Source organism: Anopheles gambiae, chromosome 3 (genome assembly GCF_943734735.2).
Source record: "Anopheles gambiae chromosome 3, idAnoGambNW_F1_1, whole genome shotgun sequence".
Classification (NCBI taxonomy): Eukaryota; Metazoa; Arthropoda; class Insecta; order Diptera; family Culicidae; genus Anopheles; species Anopheles gambiae.
This window is the reverse complement of record NC_064602.1, coordinates 76589074-76608615: the sequence shown is the minus strand read 5'-3', so window position 1 is coordinate 76608615 and position 19542 is coordinate 76589074. Positions and strand designations below refer to the sequence as shown.

General features: G+C 44.1%; 2 protein-coding genes across 4 annotated transcripts; both read left to right on the top strand.

Moving 5' to 3' along the window:
* Positions 1 to 9992: 9992 nt before the first annotated feature.
* On the top strand, positions 9993 to 10894 carry LOC1270732 (histone H1). The gene has a single exon (XM_309451.5). The coding sequence runs from the start codon at positions 10068 to 10070 to the stop codon at positions 10812 to 10814; it is 747 nt and encodes a 248-aa protein (XP_309451.5). The 5' UTR covers positions 9993 to 10067; the 3' UTR covers positions 10815 to 10894.
* A 141-nt stretch (positions 10895 to 11035) lies between these two features.
* Positions 11036 to 18332, top strand: LOC133393060 (uncharacterized). 3 transcript variants are annotated; one of them, XM_061656300.1, is made up of 3 exons: positions 11036 to 11233; positions 13559 to 13645; positions 13723 to 18332. In XM_061656300.1, the coding sequence occupies exon 3, from the start codon at positions 13735 to 13737 to the stop codon at positions 17809 to 17811; it is 4077 nt and encodes a 1358-aa protein (XP_061512284.1). In that variant the 5' UTR covers positions 11036 to 11233; positions 13559 to 13645; positions 13723 to 13734; the 3' UTR covers positions 17812 to 18332. The 3 variants fall into 3 exon arrangements, with proteins under 3 accessions (XP_061512284.1, XP_061512283.1, XP_061512282.1); XM_061656299.1 differs by having other exon boundaries at positions 11036 to 11248; XM_061656298.1 differs by having other exon boundaries at positions 11036 to 13645.
* Positions 18333 to 19542: the final 1210 nt, after the last annotated feature.

Here is a 19542-nt window from a genome sequence, read left to right as displayed (position 1 = left end):
CGATCACGTAATGCACATAAACTCAATGTTGCATTGCAACCAGGCTCTCCGCTGTGTTCCCTGGGACTTTGGCTCTTCTGCCCGTGCCCGGCAATCCGCCCCCCATTAGCGTAATGCCGGCACTGCATCTTGAAGCAGCTTCTTGTCCGGGCCTTCCGGGGCCGTAAAAGACGCACCAACCAAACCGATCCGCGTTTCCCGGAACGGGTTTTTCCACAAAACTCAATGACACATTCATCATTCAGTGTTTTCAATTTCGCAATCTGTCAGCGGCAGTCTGCTGCGGAATAACAATATTTAGCGAAATTGAAATGGTTACAATTTGCGGATGACGTATGCAAGATGAGACGCATTTGCCCGCACCGGGCAGGATAAATGATCTCTTGTCGATGCTGGGGGACAGGGAACTGATTGAACGGTGATTGATAACTGGTGATGGACAAGCGCTATTCGAGGTCGTTTATGAAAGCGTTTGAACTGCAACTTGTCACTCAGTGCATTCTTCATCCTTAGAACACTTGTTTGGAGCAAGTTCATGATATCCATAGCATATAATAAAATTTTAAAACATAGTTCAAAAGCTCTTTGGTGGGATTTTCTCCAAAACTGATCGTAAGTTAGCACTGTCACAAAAAGTTAGCGCTACCGTCTCCAACTCCAAATCCACAACGACCGATGATGCTAACGAATTCACATCGACGACAACGATTCTATTTTTCATCAACTCTAATTAAATCAATCTGCAATATCCGCAGCAAAAAAGACTCCACGTTCAACTGTGTGTCCTGTCGCTCCCAATTGTCGCCCACGATTGCATCAAAAAATACTCTTCCCGTGTGCTCACTGCATCCGAACATCCAACAAACAGTGTCCCCCAGGGCTTACACACCTACCTCGCGCGTCAACTATCGCAACACTACGATCTCGGATTCCCCATTCGCGCGACCCTGGCGCGCATCTAAACAAACGCGAAAACATTGACCCGACGGAGGTGGGTTGTTGTCGAATCGAACCCCGTTTGCTGCAAGATTTATGCCCCCCGCGTTCGGTTGTCCCGGTGTTAGTCCGCCCGTCCCCGGTTGACAGTACCGGGTAACAACAATACGAACCCGGCCCCGGTAATAAATTCTGCCCGCTGAAGAGAAACCGGAAGTCCCTGGGTCGCGCGCGCTCGGGTCATAAAAAAATGCGCATTTTCTGCAAACCTAGCACCACCACCGCTCACCGGACGGACGGTGTGAGCTCTTCTTCTCTCATCCTTGCCAGGACGGTAAATAAATGTAACAACAAGCGCCACTGGTAAGCTAGACACTACTACCTAGTGCAGGAGTTGGGTGGGAAAAAATTTGCAATTCAATACCATTCGCCAGAGTCCACACAGATGGAATCGTACGGCCGCTCTCCCCCGGTTGGTGGGGATCATCCATCGGGCATTCGGACACTGGGCATTCCCCACGACCAGACAACGTACCGATAGCCGACGAAAGAGCGTATTTGAGTGGGGATATGTTGGGGAGTTTTACAATTCTCCAGAGGGACATTGCATCCAGAGTACACGCTCAAGCTAGGGCCTTGGAACAAAACCGCTCCAGCAGCTCCGGAAGCTCCTGCAAAGGCAATGCCCCAGGAACTGCGATTCGTTACCATCTACCGAGAGATGCGCACCTCACTGATCGTGTGGTGTGGCGAGAGTGTCACTGTCGGACTGGCCCTCCAACCAAGTACTAACTAACCTTTTATTTGCTCGGATGAATGATGGGCTAGCGCGCTCTCCTATGTGAACTCTTTAATGACGGCGGCTTCTTCATTTCAGTAAAGCCTGAACATTAACAGAGTTGTTAAGAATTAAGCGCAGCGCGGGTTCCGGGTTGGATGTGTAGCGATTAATTTTATCTATTTCCTGTCCAGCCTTTAGGCCGATGCACCGAGACCTGTCGTTGCCGTTGAATGTCAATAAAAAGTTTCCAAAACTATCCTCATATGCCGTGGCCCCTTGCTGACACCGCAGCCGCACGATATCATGGACACACTCCAATTTAGAGCTTCAATGTTCTCTGTCCGCAAAATTGATAGCTCAACTTCCCCCAACCATTCTGCAACCAACACACACACACACACTTGATCCCACAGAGTGCCCTGGATGCAAGCTTCACCTACCATGTCGAGAAGCGCACGCCACCGATACCGATGATGGTCACACCGCCGGGTGGCAACTTCTCTCCAAACAAGAACGAAACACGGTGCAGGATCAGTGTCCATCTCCCAAGAGGCAAGGACCAACTTTCGATTAGAATGATGAGCAAACTTTGTCTGTACATCGGCTGCAATGCTCCATGCCACCACCAAGACCCCCGCGCTGCCCGCACCCGATAGCCACTGGCACTTTTTTGAAACAAAAAACGGCTCCACCACGCTCGCTCCTTCACTTCACGCAAACCCGCACGGCCAACTCTCCAAGCCGGACATGTCGAACGGCTCTATGGCTCAAGCTTTTTCCATTCAGTTTCGTTACGCCTTTTTCTATAATTTATTTTATTATTATTACTTTCAACCCCGGCAACGGTCGCGCTTGGGCCCGGGGATGCCCCGGGACACGCCAGACACACGCGGGGTGGGCGGAATATTGCTTTAACAAAATTTCTCAAAACCGAGATAATACACTTCCTGTTTACTCCCACTCCCGGCTCGTATGCGGGGAACACCCATGTAAGCCCGTAGAAGTCTGGTATGTTTGATGTTGACAGGAAACTTTCGCCGCAATTCGCTCGTTTCAATTTTACAGACAAATAGAGCGCAAAATGCTTCCGCTTCTGAGCGGCTGTGGGCTCAAACCGGGAAGGATAGAGAAAAATACATTTCCAATTAATTGTTGTAGTACAAAAATCCAGCTTGTTTTCAACTTGAGCTTGAGCTGCCAGTAATGGAGGTGCCGCACCTTTGCTAAGTTTTTACAACCTCACCAAATTTACCATCCATCACAAAAGTTACGTGCACAGCAAACCCGAACAGTTCCAATAGTTTTTCGGCAATCATCCGAACGAGATGTCCATCTTGCACTCTATTCGCCTCTAACTGCTTAGCTCGCAAGCGCAACAAACGCTCTTTAGCGACTTTTTCCTTCACCATTGCCCTAAATCTTCCGGGACCCATCGGGGCTGTAGTGTTCATTCATCATCATAACGAGGTGTAAGCGGTGTATCAATGGAGCTTGGCGCAAAACTTCTTTCCGCTCGCCAGTTTCGCTATGCTTAGCAGCGTGTGCCCTCGCACAGCATTCGCAACACACACGTCGGAACGCTAGGCACACATACCGCACCGGTGGGAATTTCCGAAACTGATAACTTCCGCACTTCGCTTTTGATGCTCGCTGGTGGTGGTCATGATGCCTGGGCACAACACAACCGATTGCCTTCATGGCGGCGATGAACGCGATTATTCCTACCGTACCGAATCAGAATGATTGTGCAGGAGAGCGGGAGATCCTGCAGGTACCTTGGCTCGGCGAGCGCACCGTGGCTCAATTCCCAGACTCGTTTAACGTCAACAAAAACAACAAAAAATGCCCGCAACTTGTGCTGATGCTATATACACTAGCGATGTTCTTCGAGGTCGTACGTGGCAGGGATTTGCAGGATCGAAGTATATCTAGATCATAATCTCTGCGGAGCAAGCTAGACGACTGCCAGGCATTGAACGTTCCCATTTTCTTCGATAGTCTCTTGTTCTAGTGCTTGTACCTAGTAGCGCCATCGCAGAGGCCTTCACACACACACAAAAAAAAACAATAGGAAAAGCGTCCGGATACTTCTCTGGGCGTTTCATGGTAATTGCGTTCGTAAGCTTGCCAAAGGATAAGCAAAATAATTCTCTTCCTTCAATGGTTTGTACAGTGCCGACCTCGCTCGTGGAAAGAATACTTCTACCATACTTCTGCTTCATTGCTCACCTACCCCACCACTGTCTACCCCAAAACCGAAAAAACCATTACTACGAGGCTCCTGTGCTCGACCAAATTAACTGTCAGAGTCGGTTTCGATGGTAGTCTGTCTGAACGAGCCCCGCAAGCCCACAAAAATGATATCTACACCGAATGGGAAATGGTAACATCAAGCCCACATCCATCTGAAAAAAAAACCCCATAAAACAGCAAAGAGTGCACTGCACGAACGAAGCCTGCAAGTTCATAATGTTTTATGACGAGTGTAGTATGTGGTATGATTTACTTTCAAACCGACACCATTTCAACGTCCAAGCAGCATCACACCACTGTGTTGGGCTGCTTTTCTAGTGAGGCAATGGGAATTGATTATTTTCTTCGTGCAGTGCTACCAAACATGGAACATGGGCGAAGAAGGAAACGGTTTTGTTGAACCGTTTTTTCCCCCGAACACAATGCAACAGCAGCACAACTAAAAAGTAGCGATACACATTAAAAAAATGGCACAAAAATGAAACCATACAAAATGGAAACAAAACAAAAGCTTAAACAGCGGCTTACCCTACTGTTTTGTTTTTTGTGTGCAGCTCTTGCTCGGGAGAGTGAAAAACTGTCACTCTGCTTGGTACGCTTGGCACACCACCGCCGTTTGGTTCGGTGATTTAATTTTTTCGCCTCATGCACCCACACACTCTGTGTGTGTGTGCATGGTTTCGATGCAGTGGCGGTGTCCGGTACACGATGCATCGGCTGGCATCGATGAACTGGACATCATCAGCGATGCGTTGATCTGTGATGAACTGTTCGCTGACCGGTTCGTGCGTGCGGCAGCATCTGCCACCGGCACATCAGTGATACCGTTGGGCAATCGCAGCCGGATCAACACCCCTTCCTCCATCCCGTTTCGGTACCCTATTATTGTTTCATTTCAGTCAAATAAACACTTAATTTTTAATTTAAAATAATTAGGTAACTGTTTCTTTAGCAAACAGTTGTACTATTTTGCTTACAGTTTCAAAATGGAAGCGTATTATAAGCTACAATTGAATGTAGTATGGAGGAACGCAAATGATAAGTTTCCAGTAAGTAGAAACCAAGGTAAACAAGAAGATTTAGTAAGCCACTACGTAGACTCTCATAAGCTTTAAATGTCAGACGCTGTCGCTGTGCTGTCAAAAAGCATGTAGTAAATTTGCCAAAAGTAGAATCCAAAGTGAAGTTGTCAAACATTTAAGTTCGTATGTTTCTGTGAATGGGATCCTTTCCGTTTTAAGTTGGTAGGCTGAAATTTCAGCCTGTCAGCTGTTTGCATTGTATAGCAGTTTTCGAGCAGCTATCTAAGTAGGTATAATATACAGGTGGGTTTATACCAAGGTGTATGAATTTAGTAGGATGATTTTTATCGGTTCTGTTTCTGAATGAAGATTTTAAGAGTGTTTTGAGTATTCGTCAAGCCTTCAGACGAGTGAAGCAGTACGGCAAAGCCGTCCCTTATGAATAAAAAAAAGCCTTCAGAAAGCTCGTTGAAGCAAAAGTTTTCACTCGTTCTGTCAAAAAGTGATGTTCAAAATTGGTTATAAAAAAAATGCTATGAGACCACCTGGACTACATACACTTTGATTCTAGATTCCACCACCAGATCTCTTTAATGCACCTTGGGGTAAATGTAAACAACACCGTGTTTTCGAGCAGGTACTCGAATCTAATTCTAGCTCCAACTGTCAAACTCCTTACCAAAAGCTAACTAGAATCGTGAAGGGCCCCAATAATGAAAAATATATAAAAAGCAAGTCTCTAATTATCCTATTTCTCCCTGGTAATATTTTCAGTTGCCATAAAGTAGAATGCCACTATACAAACACTATACATAAAGTCGCCAATTGGAAGTCGTTAACTGACAAACGACTGCCGCTGCGTAGCAGTTCAGGCGGTACTGCGTAGAATGGCAGTAAAATATAAACTAAAAATCTCTAAGTGCATGCTTGAAAGAGACGACCAAATGTTCAGTTACCCTCAAGTAAAAACCAAAGAGAAAATAAAGATCAATAGATCAAAGATCAAATCGGTGTATGCTTGAAAGAGACGAGCAAATGTTCAGTTACCCTCAAGTAAAAACCAAAGAGAAAATGAAGATCAATAGATCAAAAATCAAATCTGACTTTTTCTCACTGGGTAATTATCAAATTGGATTTTTTATCTATCTCCTGCTTTCCCATTCATATGGAACGTATGAAAACCATATTGACCGCAGCCAAAATTTCAATGCAGTTCAATACGGTGCAAATACAGGGAAACCCATATGAGCGAAAGAAAAACATCCAAACCCAAAGTCAGCACACGACCAAAAACTGCACGATTGGGTCAGAAAACCTCAGCTTCACAGTTTCCTTTTAACTCTTTGAAAATGTTTGCAACCCTTAATAGCCTTAAAAGCAGAATAGCCTTATACCGTCATAATTTCAAAACCTTATTGATATAGCATCAGTTCCAGGTCGGTTTGGGTTTGTGGTCAGAGTTTGAAGACCGGTATGGGTTGGTAGTTGGCTGCAGGACCAATATGGGTTCAGATTCAATTCCATGACCGGTTCAGGGTTCGTGATCAGTATGGACCCAGTAACTGTTCCAGGAACGGTATGAGTTCATGATCTGTTCCAGGAACGGTATAGCTTACTTACGGAAGCACTTCCAGGAGCAACTGTGAGCTCAGTGTCAGAATTAACGAGCACCCGGTAGATTCTACCGGGCCTTGGCTAGTACCGTGAATTAAATGTAGTTAACGATAATTATTCCCGCCAAGAATATTTGTTGAAGCGCTCAAACTCACACACATCCATTTCAAAACCTAAACATAAATGCAGCAGAAAGTGTCACGCAAAAACTCTCACGTCAACTCGTGTTCAGCCTGCCACTCATAAATTATGCAAACCAATCCCACTACCATACCGCACCGTAAATGAGCATAGAGTTGAGGGCAAAGCTAGGACCACCGATCCCGCCACCCATTGTGTCGTGTGTGGGTTTTGTTACTCTCGATTGTTACCGGGCTGTAAATTAACTAAACCATCGAACAATATTGTGGCCACCAACCGGATCGTTGCGGGAAATGCTATTACTCCACTCCAATTGGCACGCTCGCGCACGTGCGGATCAACACGCGAATGAGAGCAAAACAAAGAGCTCAACTGCATCCAGGGAAAAATGCATCCAACACAGCGTGATTTCCACCCCATCCCATCTCCTCTTTGTTTCCGCCACTGTGTATCCCCCTGCGTCAGTTGCGAATAGAATCAAACAAAACCCCAACACACAGGTTGACACCACTCGTCCCATTTTCCGGCGAGGGGCCGGCACTGCTGCCTGCAACAATCGCCGTGCGGCCTTCACGAACCGTCCGTCTATCCACCGTATCGGAGCGGGAAGCATAAATATTTCAAGCGCTTATCCCAAAACATAATTACTAACTATGAGTTTTCGAATATGGTTTTCGGGCACGGTGGGACTGTCGGTGGCAGGCAAAGCCAGCATCGGAAGGCTGGTTGTGAAGTGATACAAGAAATTGACCGCAATCCGGCAGATTCGCTCTTCATTTTAATTATTCGTTATTCTCGATGGCTCGACTCTGACTGCTGCTGGCCGGTAGCTGCTGCTGCTGCCGTCTCTACCACACAGACACTGTGCCTGACCTAACCATCACAACGGTCCGGTTGTTTTGCTTGTTTGAGATTACGCCACACTTTTACCCCATCGTAGTATCCGCACAGCCCATCCACTCCCATCGCCCACCAGAGCAGGAAGAGCAGGTTATGCTGCCGGCTAGGTGAGCTGTGTGGCGCCTGGGCGCGCATGGAACGATCGATTCCCGAATTTGCATCGAGTTTAATCACAGCGGTCGTTCGTTGAAAAATAAATTGATACAAACATTGGCAATTACCGGTCGGTGTAATTAATTTACAATCGATTGAGATGAAATTATTAGAACGGATCCGTGTCTGTGTGTGCGTACATCGCATATGAAGCAAACGCATCATGGCGTGTGTTAAAGTGGTGCACACATCCTGGAACAGACACAATGGACGAGGAGTTAAAATATGTTAAATTAGTTGTATAGAAAAGCATTGCTTTATAATAAGACAAGGGAAAATTAATGTGTGACCTCATGCCATGGCGAATGTTGAGTTAAGTACATCAATGTAAAGTGTAAAGCTACAGGAAAAAAGCAAATGCCAAAAATACAACAAAATTTACTAGATCTTTGAACAAAAGTTAGTTTGTTTGTCAATTATGATGGTAATAATTTTTATACTATTTTAGAGCAACTTTATAAGAAACTATTTGATAACTTTTTTCCTTACTTTAATAACATAGTTTTCAATTTTTATGATTTTATTACACTATGCACTACCTTTAACGAGAATTCCTGCTCAATTGTAAAGAAAAGAAGGCAATACTCCCTATGATATAACAATGAAAACTTCCATTAATTTTGCAGTACAAGCAAATCATTATTGAAATTAGAAGACTTATGAATCAAAGTGTGTAAATAAATTAAAGAAAAAATAATAAATTATTGAGGAAACAATAGAAGCAAAAATGCCGGAATGCTGAATACTCGGTTTGCATCTCAGCTAATTTGTGTGCTAATTTGTTCTAAAGTTAAAAATGGAGTTTCATATACTAGCGCTACCTGCTGGAATGTAAGAAAAGCATGCGAGCTTTTTTTTAAACTCGCCAGTGCAAAAGCTGAGCCGTTAAAAAAGCAAAAAAAACTCCCAATTCCAAGCAGGAATATCCTCAATAAAATAATTTGTTCATTCTCTTTTTTTGGTTTCAAAACAGCTCACAAAAATGACACAATTTGTTGTGTGTACTTTATTTAAATTATTACTTATTCCCACAGCTCGTTTTCATTTATGTTTGGATTAATTATTCACAATGGATTGAGTAAGATTACAGCAAGATTATCGCAAAGAAGTGACATCCAAGGAATCCCTCTCATGTTTCGATAATAGATTTAAAGGTCATGTATAATTTAAAAAAATCGTAATAAAAAATGTAAAATAAGGGGTTGATAAATGATAATAAAATAAATAAAATGGTTAATACATAACTTCTGTCTAAGATAGTTCCAAGAGGTGGTGAACACCCGTATGTTCCGTCAGTTCTGCTAGCCGCCGGGATGTTACGCCACAGGCTAATGGTACAAGCCGTGAAAACCTCTTACATTCTTAAATATTGCAAATATTTGACGATTATATCCTGTGCCCTACTCTTGTATCACACTATCTCAAACTTTAATTCAATTTCATTCCACAACATCTCGACCCTGTGCAACAACTTTTGATCTGTTTCAGCTTCCATATGCCCACCTATCGCATGTACATTTGATGCACGCCACGTAGAACAAATTTCGTTTGTGTTTTATGACGAATTGTACGGTAATATTTCTGATCTGAATGATGAAACAAGTTACAATTCGTATTTTCTATCAATCTACACATGTATCATGTCCAAAATTACATTAAACATGATTTATTTTTTACTACCTCTTTACACCAAGCCAACCCAAACAAGCAAATGTCATTTCGTTTTGGGTCGAGTTGGTGTCAGAAAGATGCATTTTACTTTACCATTTTACTCTACTTTACTGCTACCATACATCATGCATTTGATGTACTTTTGTAGGAAAAATGTTAAACTAACTATTTTACAACCTCCAAGACGTCTTACGTGCGAATTACAGAAAATATTGCTCATAATATCCCATCGTACCACTGTGGCGTCTTGCATTTTCGCACTTGCATCCCGTTATTCGTTTCCGGTAAATACATTTCGGAGGTAAAGTGTAGTTTTTTAGAAACATATACATGTTACCTACACGATACAATCATCATTTTTACGTGTTCAGAGCAAAAATACAGGTATTTTCGGAAAAAAGTGCAACAGTATTTTTGCCATTCTCTTTGACAGCGGCATCGAAAATGTGACACAAGCTTTCCAGGTTGTTTCCAGTCGAGTTCCCATTTTCGAGGGACCTCAGTGCCAAGCGCAGCATGAGCATAAACATAAGCATAAACATCCGTGTGTGAGTGTGCTAGTGAATTCCCACAGAAAAGCGCGAAATCTCAGTACGATGGCCGATACAGCAGCGACCGAAGCCCCGACCGCCGCAGCAGCAGCTGCCCCAGCTCCCGCGGCCAAGTCACCCAAGAAGCCGAAGGCGGCCGCCGGCCCCAAGAAGCCCAAGCAGCCGGCCGCCCATCCTCCGATCAACGAGATGTTGCTGGCCGCCGTGAAGGCCCTGAACGAGCGCAACGGTTCCTCGCTGCAGGCGATCAAGAAGTACGTGGCGGCCAACTACAAGGCTGACGTCACCAAGCTAGCCTCCTTCTTCAAGAAGGCGCTCAAGAGCGGTGTCGCCAGCGGCAAGCTGGTCCAGACCAAGGGAACCGGAGCGTCGGGTTCGTTCAAGCTGTCGGCCGCCGCCAAAAAGCCGGTGGTAGAGAAGAAGAAGGCAGCTGCCCCGAAGAAGGCGGCAGCGGAGAAGAAGAAGAAGACCGCGGCCAAGAAGCCTGCCGGTGAGAAGAAGACCGTCGCCAAGAAGGCAACCAAGAAGGCGGACGGTGCCGCGGCGAAGAAGCCAAAGGCCGCCGCAGCGAAGAAGCCCAAGGCAGCGGATGGTGCGAAGAAGGCCGCCAAGAAGCCGGCAGCCCCGAAGCAGAAGGCCACCAAGCCAGCCAAGGCAGCGGCAGCTGCCAAGCCGAAGGCACCGAAGCCAAAGAAGGCCGCTGTTCCGGCCAAGAAGGCGGCCGCTCCGAAGAAGGCCGCTGCGCCGAAGAAAGCCGCAGCCCCCAAGAAGGCAGCAGCAGCTAAGAAGTAAATGGTTGCTCCAACACAGGCTCTAGAGCCTGAATTGTACATCTCAACACACTTAGTCCATAGCAACAGTCCTTTTCAGGACTACCAAATGAATCATTTAAGAACTATCATGCTTTCATTCGAACGGGTTTACTCCAATAATAATCAAGACGGATTATTATGACGGATCATTGTTGCTCAACTTGCCGGGGGTTAGTTGAGCCTGAATGATCATCGAATTCAACAATTTATTTATTCATTTTAGGTCTCCTTTTAGTCACGAAAAGATTCTATACCGGTACCGCTGCATCTGTCCAAGGCCTTCTTAATCCCGTTGGATCAAAGGTAGTTCCGTTCACCCTCAGTCCCTAACATGATAGAGGGTAGTTAAAGCTACAGGCACTTTCAAGTTGCTGAAATGTTGAAATTCTGTCAAACAAAGTACGAACGAATCAGGTAATGTTTCACCACCAACTCTTCATTTACCTGGTAAATTACACACTTTCACGCTTCATAACTAAACACATGACTCTTGCACAGAATACCTGCGTATAAAAATCATGACCATGATTACCAGGTCGAGTCCAGGCAATATCAGTAAAAGTATGTAACTAAAACAACGATAAGATTACATGGCATTAGATTAAGACGTTATGATAAAAATGTGCGTCCTTTTCCAATTCGCAAATTAATCGCCAGTCGTCTTCGGCATCAGCAATATCAGTATTCATACGATAAAAGAAGCGCTGATAACGCATTTTGCTCTGACCAGTCACGTTACGCCAAGACACGTTACGGTCAAAGGAGTTTGAAATCAGGCGCTAAAGTGTCAAGACCGTCAAGTTGCGGAGACCGCCAGTGCCTTCCAAGTTTAATCTTAGATAATTATTAAGGGTGAAAATGAAATTGTGGACATTCTGAACTTATGAAAATTCTGCAATTAACACATACGTGCAACATAGTATCTTGATGCATAGTATGTTTGATTGAATTGTTCCCGAAGTGGTCTCATTGCGCAGAAGAGAGTGTGTGGAATAAGTGCAATGTCCAGCTCTGGTAGTAAACTGCGATCGGCCAAGGCCGTTCGATGCGCTGGTGCGAGTAACCCGGAGGACAGTTCCGAGAATAAAGCAAGAAGTTTCAGGCTGAAACATTCCTGCAGCAACTTGACTCTTACCAATTGTCAAAATGGTAGCTACATAGTGCCAAAATTAAGTGCGTGGCCAAAACGCTCAAACCACAGGATCTAATCTAATCTGGGTCTATGTTCAATTCGTGAACTGAACATTATCTAATCACATAAGCGTTGGACTTTTTATACATTGGGGTTTTGTGATTGATTCCAAGACAGCTGGACATTTTTGAGATTCGCCGTTGGTCTATGCTATGACAGCGGCACGATGCTTAAAAACGTTCTCAATACTCGGTATTGTGGAATCGAAATACTGGGCTGGGGTACACTTTCTTGGGCACGAAACCACCGCAGTTTTGTTATAACCGAGAGAATGTGCTTCAGTCGTGGATGTAAGCTTCGCAGTCTGGATGTTAAAAATGTTGACGATACCCGGAAATTGGGAACTGAAATTCATGATTACGGTAAACATTCTCGGACATCAAATGTCAAATCGCTTTGACAAATAGAGAAAATCGATCGTATTCATAGATTCGAGTCCCGCAGTTCTGGATATCGCCCACGGTTTCAAGCAACGTGTCGCCGTCATGGGATTGATTCAAAAAGAATCCTTAAAACATCCGCTGTTTTGAGAAGAATCGCAAAAAGGCTTTCTAGACAAACCAGCCATGATACATAGTCCATATGCTACGGTAGAGAGGATTCAGATTAGATTACATCCTAACGAGTAGAGTCCGTAATGGCTAGCACCTGATATGTAGCCAGTTTCTTAAACACGATCTAAACGGGACCGGTAGAAGCGATTGTCAAATATAACATGACATTGCGGTTTCCAATGGACTGTCTACAAACTGTTCGCCACACTGTACTGATAACAAAATAGGACACTCTTAACATAAAGTAAAGTAGTCGAATGTATCTTGGGGACAGGAATCCCTTTTCGATCGTGTTTGGGAAAATGGCTTATGGTCTTATGGTGCTTATCTTAACACCGATGTGTTGTCTTTTTTCATTTATTTATTTGTTTCTACACGACAAGTTTCTATATCACGTTTGCCAAAGATGCAAGCAAAACTCCGATTTTCGGTGAAATTTCTTTGTGGAGTTTTGCATGCGATGTTCGCAAACGGGAAGATTGTGCTGTCGTGAAGAAACTGAATTATATATGTTTTGTTCCCGGGACCAATCGAACTGTACTTTAGGAGCCACATTCAAAGACAGTCCCGTTTGGTACTGGAAGCAAAATAGATAAATCAAAAGTTAGGCTTATACAGGGCCTTGCTATTCATCCCAAGACAACAGCAGCATGTCTCTTTTACGATTCGCAGTGAGTTAATTGCATGTCAACGGCGGTATGGTTGAAAACGTTAACGCTATCTGGTAATGTGGAACTTAAATGTCTGAGTACGGCACATTTTCTAGGACACAAAGCGTCAGAACTAACTGTTTTGACATATCATGAAAGCATGCCGCAGTCATGCATTACCATGTACCGCAGTGCCGGATAGCGTACAAGTTTTCTAGCATCATACCCGAGCCATGGGATTCACTCACGACGAACCATAACAGAGTCCAACGATCAGGGGATGGATTGCAAGGGTTTGTGTTTAAAAAAACTGGCGCATCTGTTTCAGATACTGCTCAAGGAAAAAAGCGTACTGCCTCCCACAAATGTATTATAGCCTTCAGATGATCTATTTCTATTCCTGATTGATACCTTCGTATGTATATTTCAAAATAGAATTCTTAATTTCAACTTGACAAAAACATTAATAAGGTAGTTCCAATTATTTTCTAGTGCAAGTTCAACATGGAGTCCCTTGAAAGTAATAATCAAACCACAGAGGTTGTGACAACAGCAACCACACCTCCCTCGACTGATGCAGCACAAGCGGCAAACAGTGAGGCAGCCAAAGGACGATCCACCTTACACGGCAGCTCCTACCATCTTCGGTTGGCGATGATAATTTTGTTACGTGCCTACAATCTGCATCGGGAGGACAAGCTGAACCAATTTGTAATTAAAATGGAAGACCCCACTGCGGGCAAATTCGACGACGTCGTGTTTCGTTACACCTCAGCGTCATCACCCACCGTAGGTGCCGTTTACATCCAGGCAAAACACAAACAAAAATCGAGCAGCGCTACACCCACCAAAGATGCATCATTCATTACCAAACGTGCACTGCTGAAGCATTGGGACAGTAAGGCTCAGTTTTCTGTCTCGATGTACTTTGCTTCGTACCTGGAAATTCATCAGAAATCTTCGTCTGGGACGCCGCCCAAGTACATGCTGTGCACGAACGCAAGGATTGATGTAAATGTGATGCATTACTTCAAATCACAGGAATATGAGCCTGACGATATAATGTACTTCTACAAAGATATTGGGGCATCCTGTTACCGCTTCGACTACGAAAAGGTCGTCGATGTGCTGATCAACGAGTCGAGAAAAGCGAGTGTAGAAAAATTGGGCCAATTCTGGGCAATGTACGTTAAAAATGGAAAAGAAATGAAATCGAACGTTTTTCTGTTCGAAGTGTACAGGAAGCTCATTGCGGAATGTGTAGAGAAGGTCAAGCGAGGAATGTTTAAATTTAAACCCGAGTTTATTACGGCAAATAACTCAACGCCCATGGGTAGAGTTAGTGCAACGTTCAGGAATGAGTACGTAAAGCTGCTGTCGGACGAGAATCAAAATGACAGCAGTATCAAATGGAACGAGCTGGAAATATGCATAGAGGACACGTTTATCGACGCTAACCCCCCGGAAGCTGGCTCGTATTATAAGCAGGTAGATCACGCCTTTAAAACATTCTGCGAACAGTTTGTGTTTGTGTGTGAATCATTGGATGAAGCAAAGATGGTCAAAAAGTCGGTGGAACGAATTCCCCTCTGGGTGCTGGATCGGGATGCCACCAACAGTAACTTTTTCTTTGATATGTTTGAGTCGATGAAAAACATTCCTATCGAATTTAAACAATTAAAAACAATGTTCAGCAAAATCACACCTAACGAGTCGGTTGACAAGCTGACCGGTACACCAAACAAAAATGTTAACCAATGGCAACAGGAGTACCGGAACGTTCGCATTAAGGAGGAGCTTCTTAGGGAAATGGAGCTATACAAATGTATAGAAGACAAGCCATTCGTTGGCGTTTATACATTTCGCGTTTCAACAGGCATGAAAATATCCTCCCTAATCGTGGCACAAACGCTAGCACTGGCCAACTGTCCCTACCTATTCTTGGACAGCCGAGCAACAGTGCTGAAGCAGAACTTTCTCAGAATCCTGCACCAGGTGATGGAGTTTATGGCCGACGTCAATCCCTTCAATACCAACGTCATAGCGATCCTGGGTCAGTTCGAACACAAAATCAACAAAGAAATTAAGAGTTTGGCGAAGTATTACCGGTTGAAAATTATTCTAATAGAAAAGCTTGACGGAAACAGAACGTCAGAAGACGTATTTTACGTCCATCATCTTACTGATGACGCGAGGAAGAAGCTGTACCAGCAGCAGTCAGTCCTGTATCCTTTCGGGACGTCAGTGGCTGTAAACGATATCCTGCGAGATGAGGATAGTTTGAGCTACTTGGGTAAAATTTTGACTAAAGGTGACGAAGCAGACGACAAAGAAAATGAACGCTCCAACGTATACCAGTTTGAAGCGCTGAAGCCGAGGTACGTTTCACGCACCATCGTGCCATACAACACTGCACTCCCATCAGCACTGAACGAAGACGACTTAAGCACCGACTTAAACTATCCTTCCAAAGACGAAGAAATAAGTTTCGATCAAATTTCATTTGTCAACAAGAATATTCGCTCGATGCTGGACACGATCATATCATCCGAGGATGAGTTCGACAAGCTGCCCGATGCGTTAAGGCATGGCGATGACAAGGAGAAGGTTTACATCTTCGTCGATGAAGCCGGTACCGGAAAGTCTGCCTATTTAACGTGGCTGTCCACCCGTTTGTCAGCCACCGAGGATTCGCTGTACGTTGTACGGGTGGAGGTTTTAAAACATTCCGCCGCATTCGCACAGCTAAGCAGGAGCCACCCGAACGATATCGATGATATAACCGCCTTAACGTTCCTGTACCGGCTTGTTTACGGCCTTCAGTATGTGATCAATATTACAAAAACCAACCCGGCCGGGAATTATTTAGAAAATGAACAGTTAAACAAAATCGTTCAACTGCTGCACCTTTCCGATGGCAAGATTCTGCTCGACGAAGATGAGCTAAAGGCGGCCGATCTGACTAGCGCACAGTCGCTGGAAATTCGGCTGTTTCAAATGAAGTTCAACGAACGCAAGCTGATCCTCATGCTGGATGGGTTCGATACGATACACCCGTTCTATAGCGCGTTTGGGTTTAAGTGCGTCGCCAAGCTAGCGAGCTTTGAGGCCATCCGCACTGTTTACATCTCAACCAGACCGTACAACATGATGGCTGAGTTTGCCCGATCGTTCCCCAGCAGCAGCATGTTCCGGTTGGTGCCGTTTCGTCAGCGAGATCAACTACTGTACTGGCGGAAATGTCTGGATAGTGAGATGGAGCATTACAAACAGTGTACTGCTAGCGATCGCATTACAGGCATTGCCGTTTTGTACAGCGCCATTTTGAACAATCTGGGAGAGCTGTACCGATTGCCACTGTTTCTAAAAGTATCATCGGAAGTTGCGCTACCCCTGCTTAAGCCACATATCCATTTCCTGCAGCATACCGTGTCGAAACAATGGTTCATGCAAACCAAGCTGATCAAGCTGAAACTTTTTGAGCATTTTGTAAGCCGTAAGCTTAAATTATTGAACGAAGAAAAATCCGGCTCTACAGATTCTATATCGGACAATCCCGTTCACCAGATTAAAGCTACGGAAACGAACGCGCAAGTCAAGCGAAAGCATGGTCTGCTGGCTATGCACGTCCTGTTTAGTGCGGACATCAGGGATGAGCTGATGTACTCTGCGGATCAGGAGGAAGCAGCAGAAAACTTGCAGGATATAGTCGATGGCACGGAAAAAACGGGAATCGTTCCACGACTGGAGAACAATGTGCCAACGTTTACGCACCGAATACTGGCGGAGTACTTTACGGGATATTGGATGTACGAAAATAAGGACCGTATGAAGCATGGGGGCATATTCTGGTCACGATCGTTCTGGACGCCGCAGCTGCTTGTAATGCGCACCTTTTTCGATCAGATGATCCTGGAAGGATCCCGGGATGGATGTGAGATTCACTATGCCGTTGTCAACAAGTCCTCCGAGCATGTGCGTGACTTACTGTCGAACGATGGTACAGCTGCATTCGTTAAAGATGCCGCTGGTAGGCTGCCTCTTCACCTAGCAATTGTATACTCGATGGAGGATGTTTTCCAGGCAGAAAATATACGCTCTGGAATCATCAACGTAAGGGACACACTCTTTGGATGGAGCGCATTAGACTACGCATTCATCGTGGGAGTTGAAGCGACCATACACAAACTGATCGATTTTGGAGCAACGGTCAATGAAAGCACACTGCTGCAGCAAATATGTTCCAACAATCTAAAGGATTTGCTGAACGATGCACTGAACTATGGAGAATGGCTTCAGTCGAATCCAAAGTCTAGGAATATAGCAAATAGTCTTCACAGTGGAGTGGCCAAATATTTACTCAATGAACGGCCTATTGATATCTTTGCTAGCCACGATGAGTTAGATTCTTTGTCAGTGATTGAATTTTGCATTAAACACAACATGGTGGGTGTTTTCAGGCAGTGCATATCGCTAATGAACGATCATTCAAAGATCAGCTCAGAAGTTTACAAGGATTTGCTGGAGTTAGCAGTTGAGAGCAAAGCGCACCATATAGTTAATTGTTTTTTGGAAGAGTGAATTGTGTCACTTTCTCATTTAAGTTATTTATTGAAAAAGGAAGTGTTTTCTCATTAGCATAAGGGAAAATTTACTTAAACCTGTTATGAACAGACTTTTCTATAAATTAATTAATTGTGTTTACTTAGGAGATTACAGCAAACGATATTATAGACAAGGTTTGATGTAAAAGTTCATAATGGAATGGATCACAGATGTAATGAGTTAGATTGTGCATGATATTGTGATAGCTAGAGTTAGCAAACTATTGCTCAAGATTTACAATGGATATGTTCCAAAAGACCGGACAGAAACGATTCCCAACACGAACCGTCCCCCCGTAGCAAGGACTGACTATCTGGCTGCGTGGTAGTTAACAAGTTCTTATAAGCCTGGATAGGACAGCATTACTGCATATGTTGTAATGCCAAAATGAAAAAAGTGTGCAAAGAGACTGCAAAGGAATGATTAAGCAGGAAGACATATATTGCGACAATAATAAGTAAATTTTATAAATTAAAACATGAACATCAGCAATCAAATGAAAATCCATTTGAAAAATTATTATCAAAATGAAAGAAAACAGAAAAAGAAGGACTTAACCAGCCACTTTCCCAAACTCGATTGAAGCGGAACGATAGTTACAGTTGCCTAGATACAACTGTTGCTTTAATTTATTCTATAAGTACCCTACGCAGCTATGCGTACAATGAGGCAAAATGTTTTAAGGCCGGGCTACATTGATCGTACTCCGTAGTGTAATTTCGATATTCATTAGCGCATCTGGCGGCGGCTGGTGGAAGCTTTTTTTGGTCTTCAAGGGAATGGTCGTGCCGGATCTCAAATTTAAGTTGTTTTTTCACCGTTTTTTGATGCGAAAACGGCTGAAATACTTGCAAAACATATTCATCTATCAATTACAAAGCTTTTCCAGTCCAGTTAAGGTAAAAAACATGGAAAAATAACATATTTTCTGAAGCGGCTCCAAATTGTTTGGAAAAATGCTTCGGTCAGCCGCCGCCAGATGCGCTAGTGAAAATCAAAATTACAACAGAGAGTACGATCAATGTAGCCCGGCCTTTAAAAACATCCAAGGAAACCACCATTTTGACAATCGCTACGATCGTCCCCGAATTCGATCGAGTTTGGGAAATTGGCTGAACATCATTTGGGCTTTCCAATATTTTCTGTACATACAAATTCTAGCGGAATCAGTTACCGGATCAAAGTAGGTTCGTGGCATGGTATAGTTTTGAATAGAAATGAGCTCAGTATCAATTCTAAGAACGATATGGTTGGGGAATCGATTCCAGGACCAGTAAGAGATGGAGGAGGTAGAGCGAGCTCTAGGATTTGATTGAGTTCCTGAATCGGATTAGGTCCTGAAGATCAGTTTCAAGACTGGGATGGGGGTCCACATGTGTTCCAGGAACGGGGTATGGTTTCTGGATCAGTTTCAACACCGATATGAGTTCGGGGCAAGTTCTAAGACTTGTTAACGGTTTAGAATCTGTTCCAGGACCCGTACGGGTAGGACATCAGGCCAAATTGACCAGTTTGCTTGCAAACTACCTTCAATGTTGGAATAGTTTAGAGAGGCGGCTTTGGCTCCAAAGGAGTTCTTTAGCCTCAAAACTACCATCAAGAGAATGCATCGCGCCCTTGTTTTAAAACAATTTTCTTCATTCAGCAAAGCACTTAGCGCCTTCTGTTGGATTAAATACATACTTCGGCGTGCTTTTTTGTTTAATT

What these genes read in the sequence shown, in the direction of transcription:
- LOC1270732 (XM_309451.5), top strand. Translation starts at nt 10,068, where the DNA reads ATGGCCGATACAGCAGCGACCGAAGCCCCGACCGCCGCAGCAGCAGCT.
- LOC133393060 (XM_061656300.1), top strand. Translation starts at nt 13,735, where the DNA reads ATGGAGTCCCTTGAAAGTAATAATCAAACCACAGAGGTTGTGACAACA.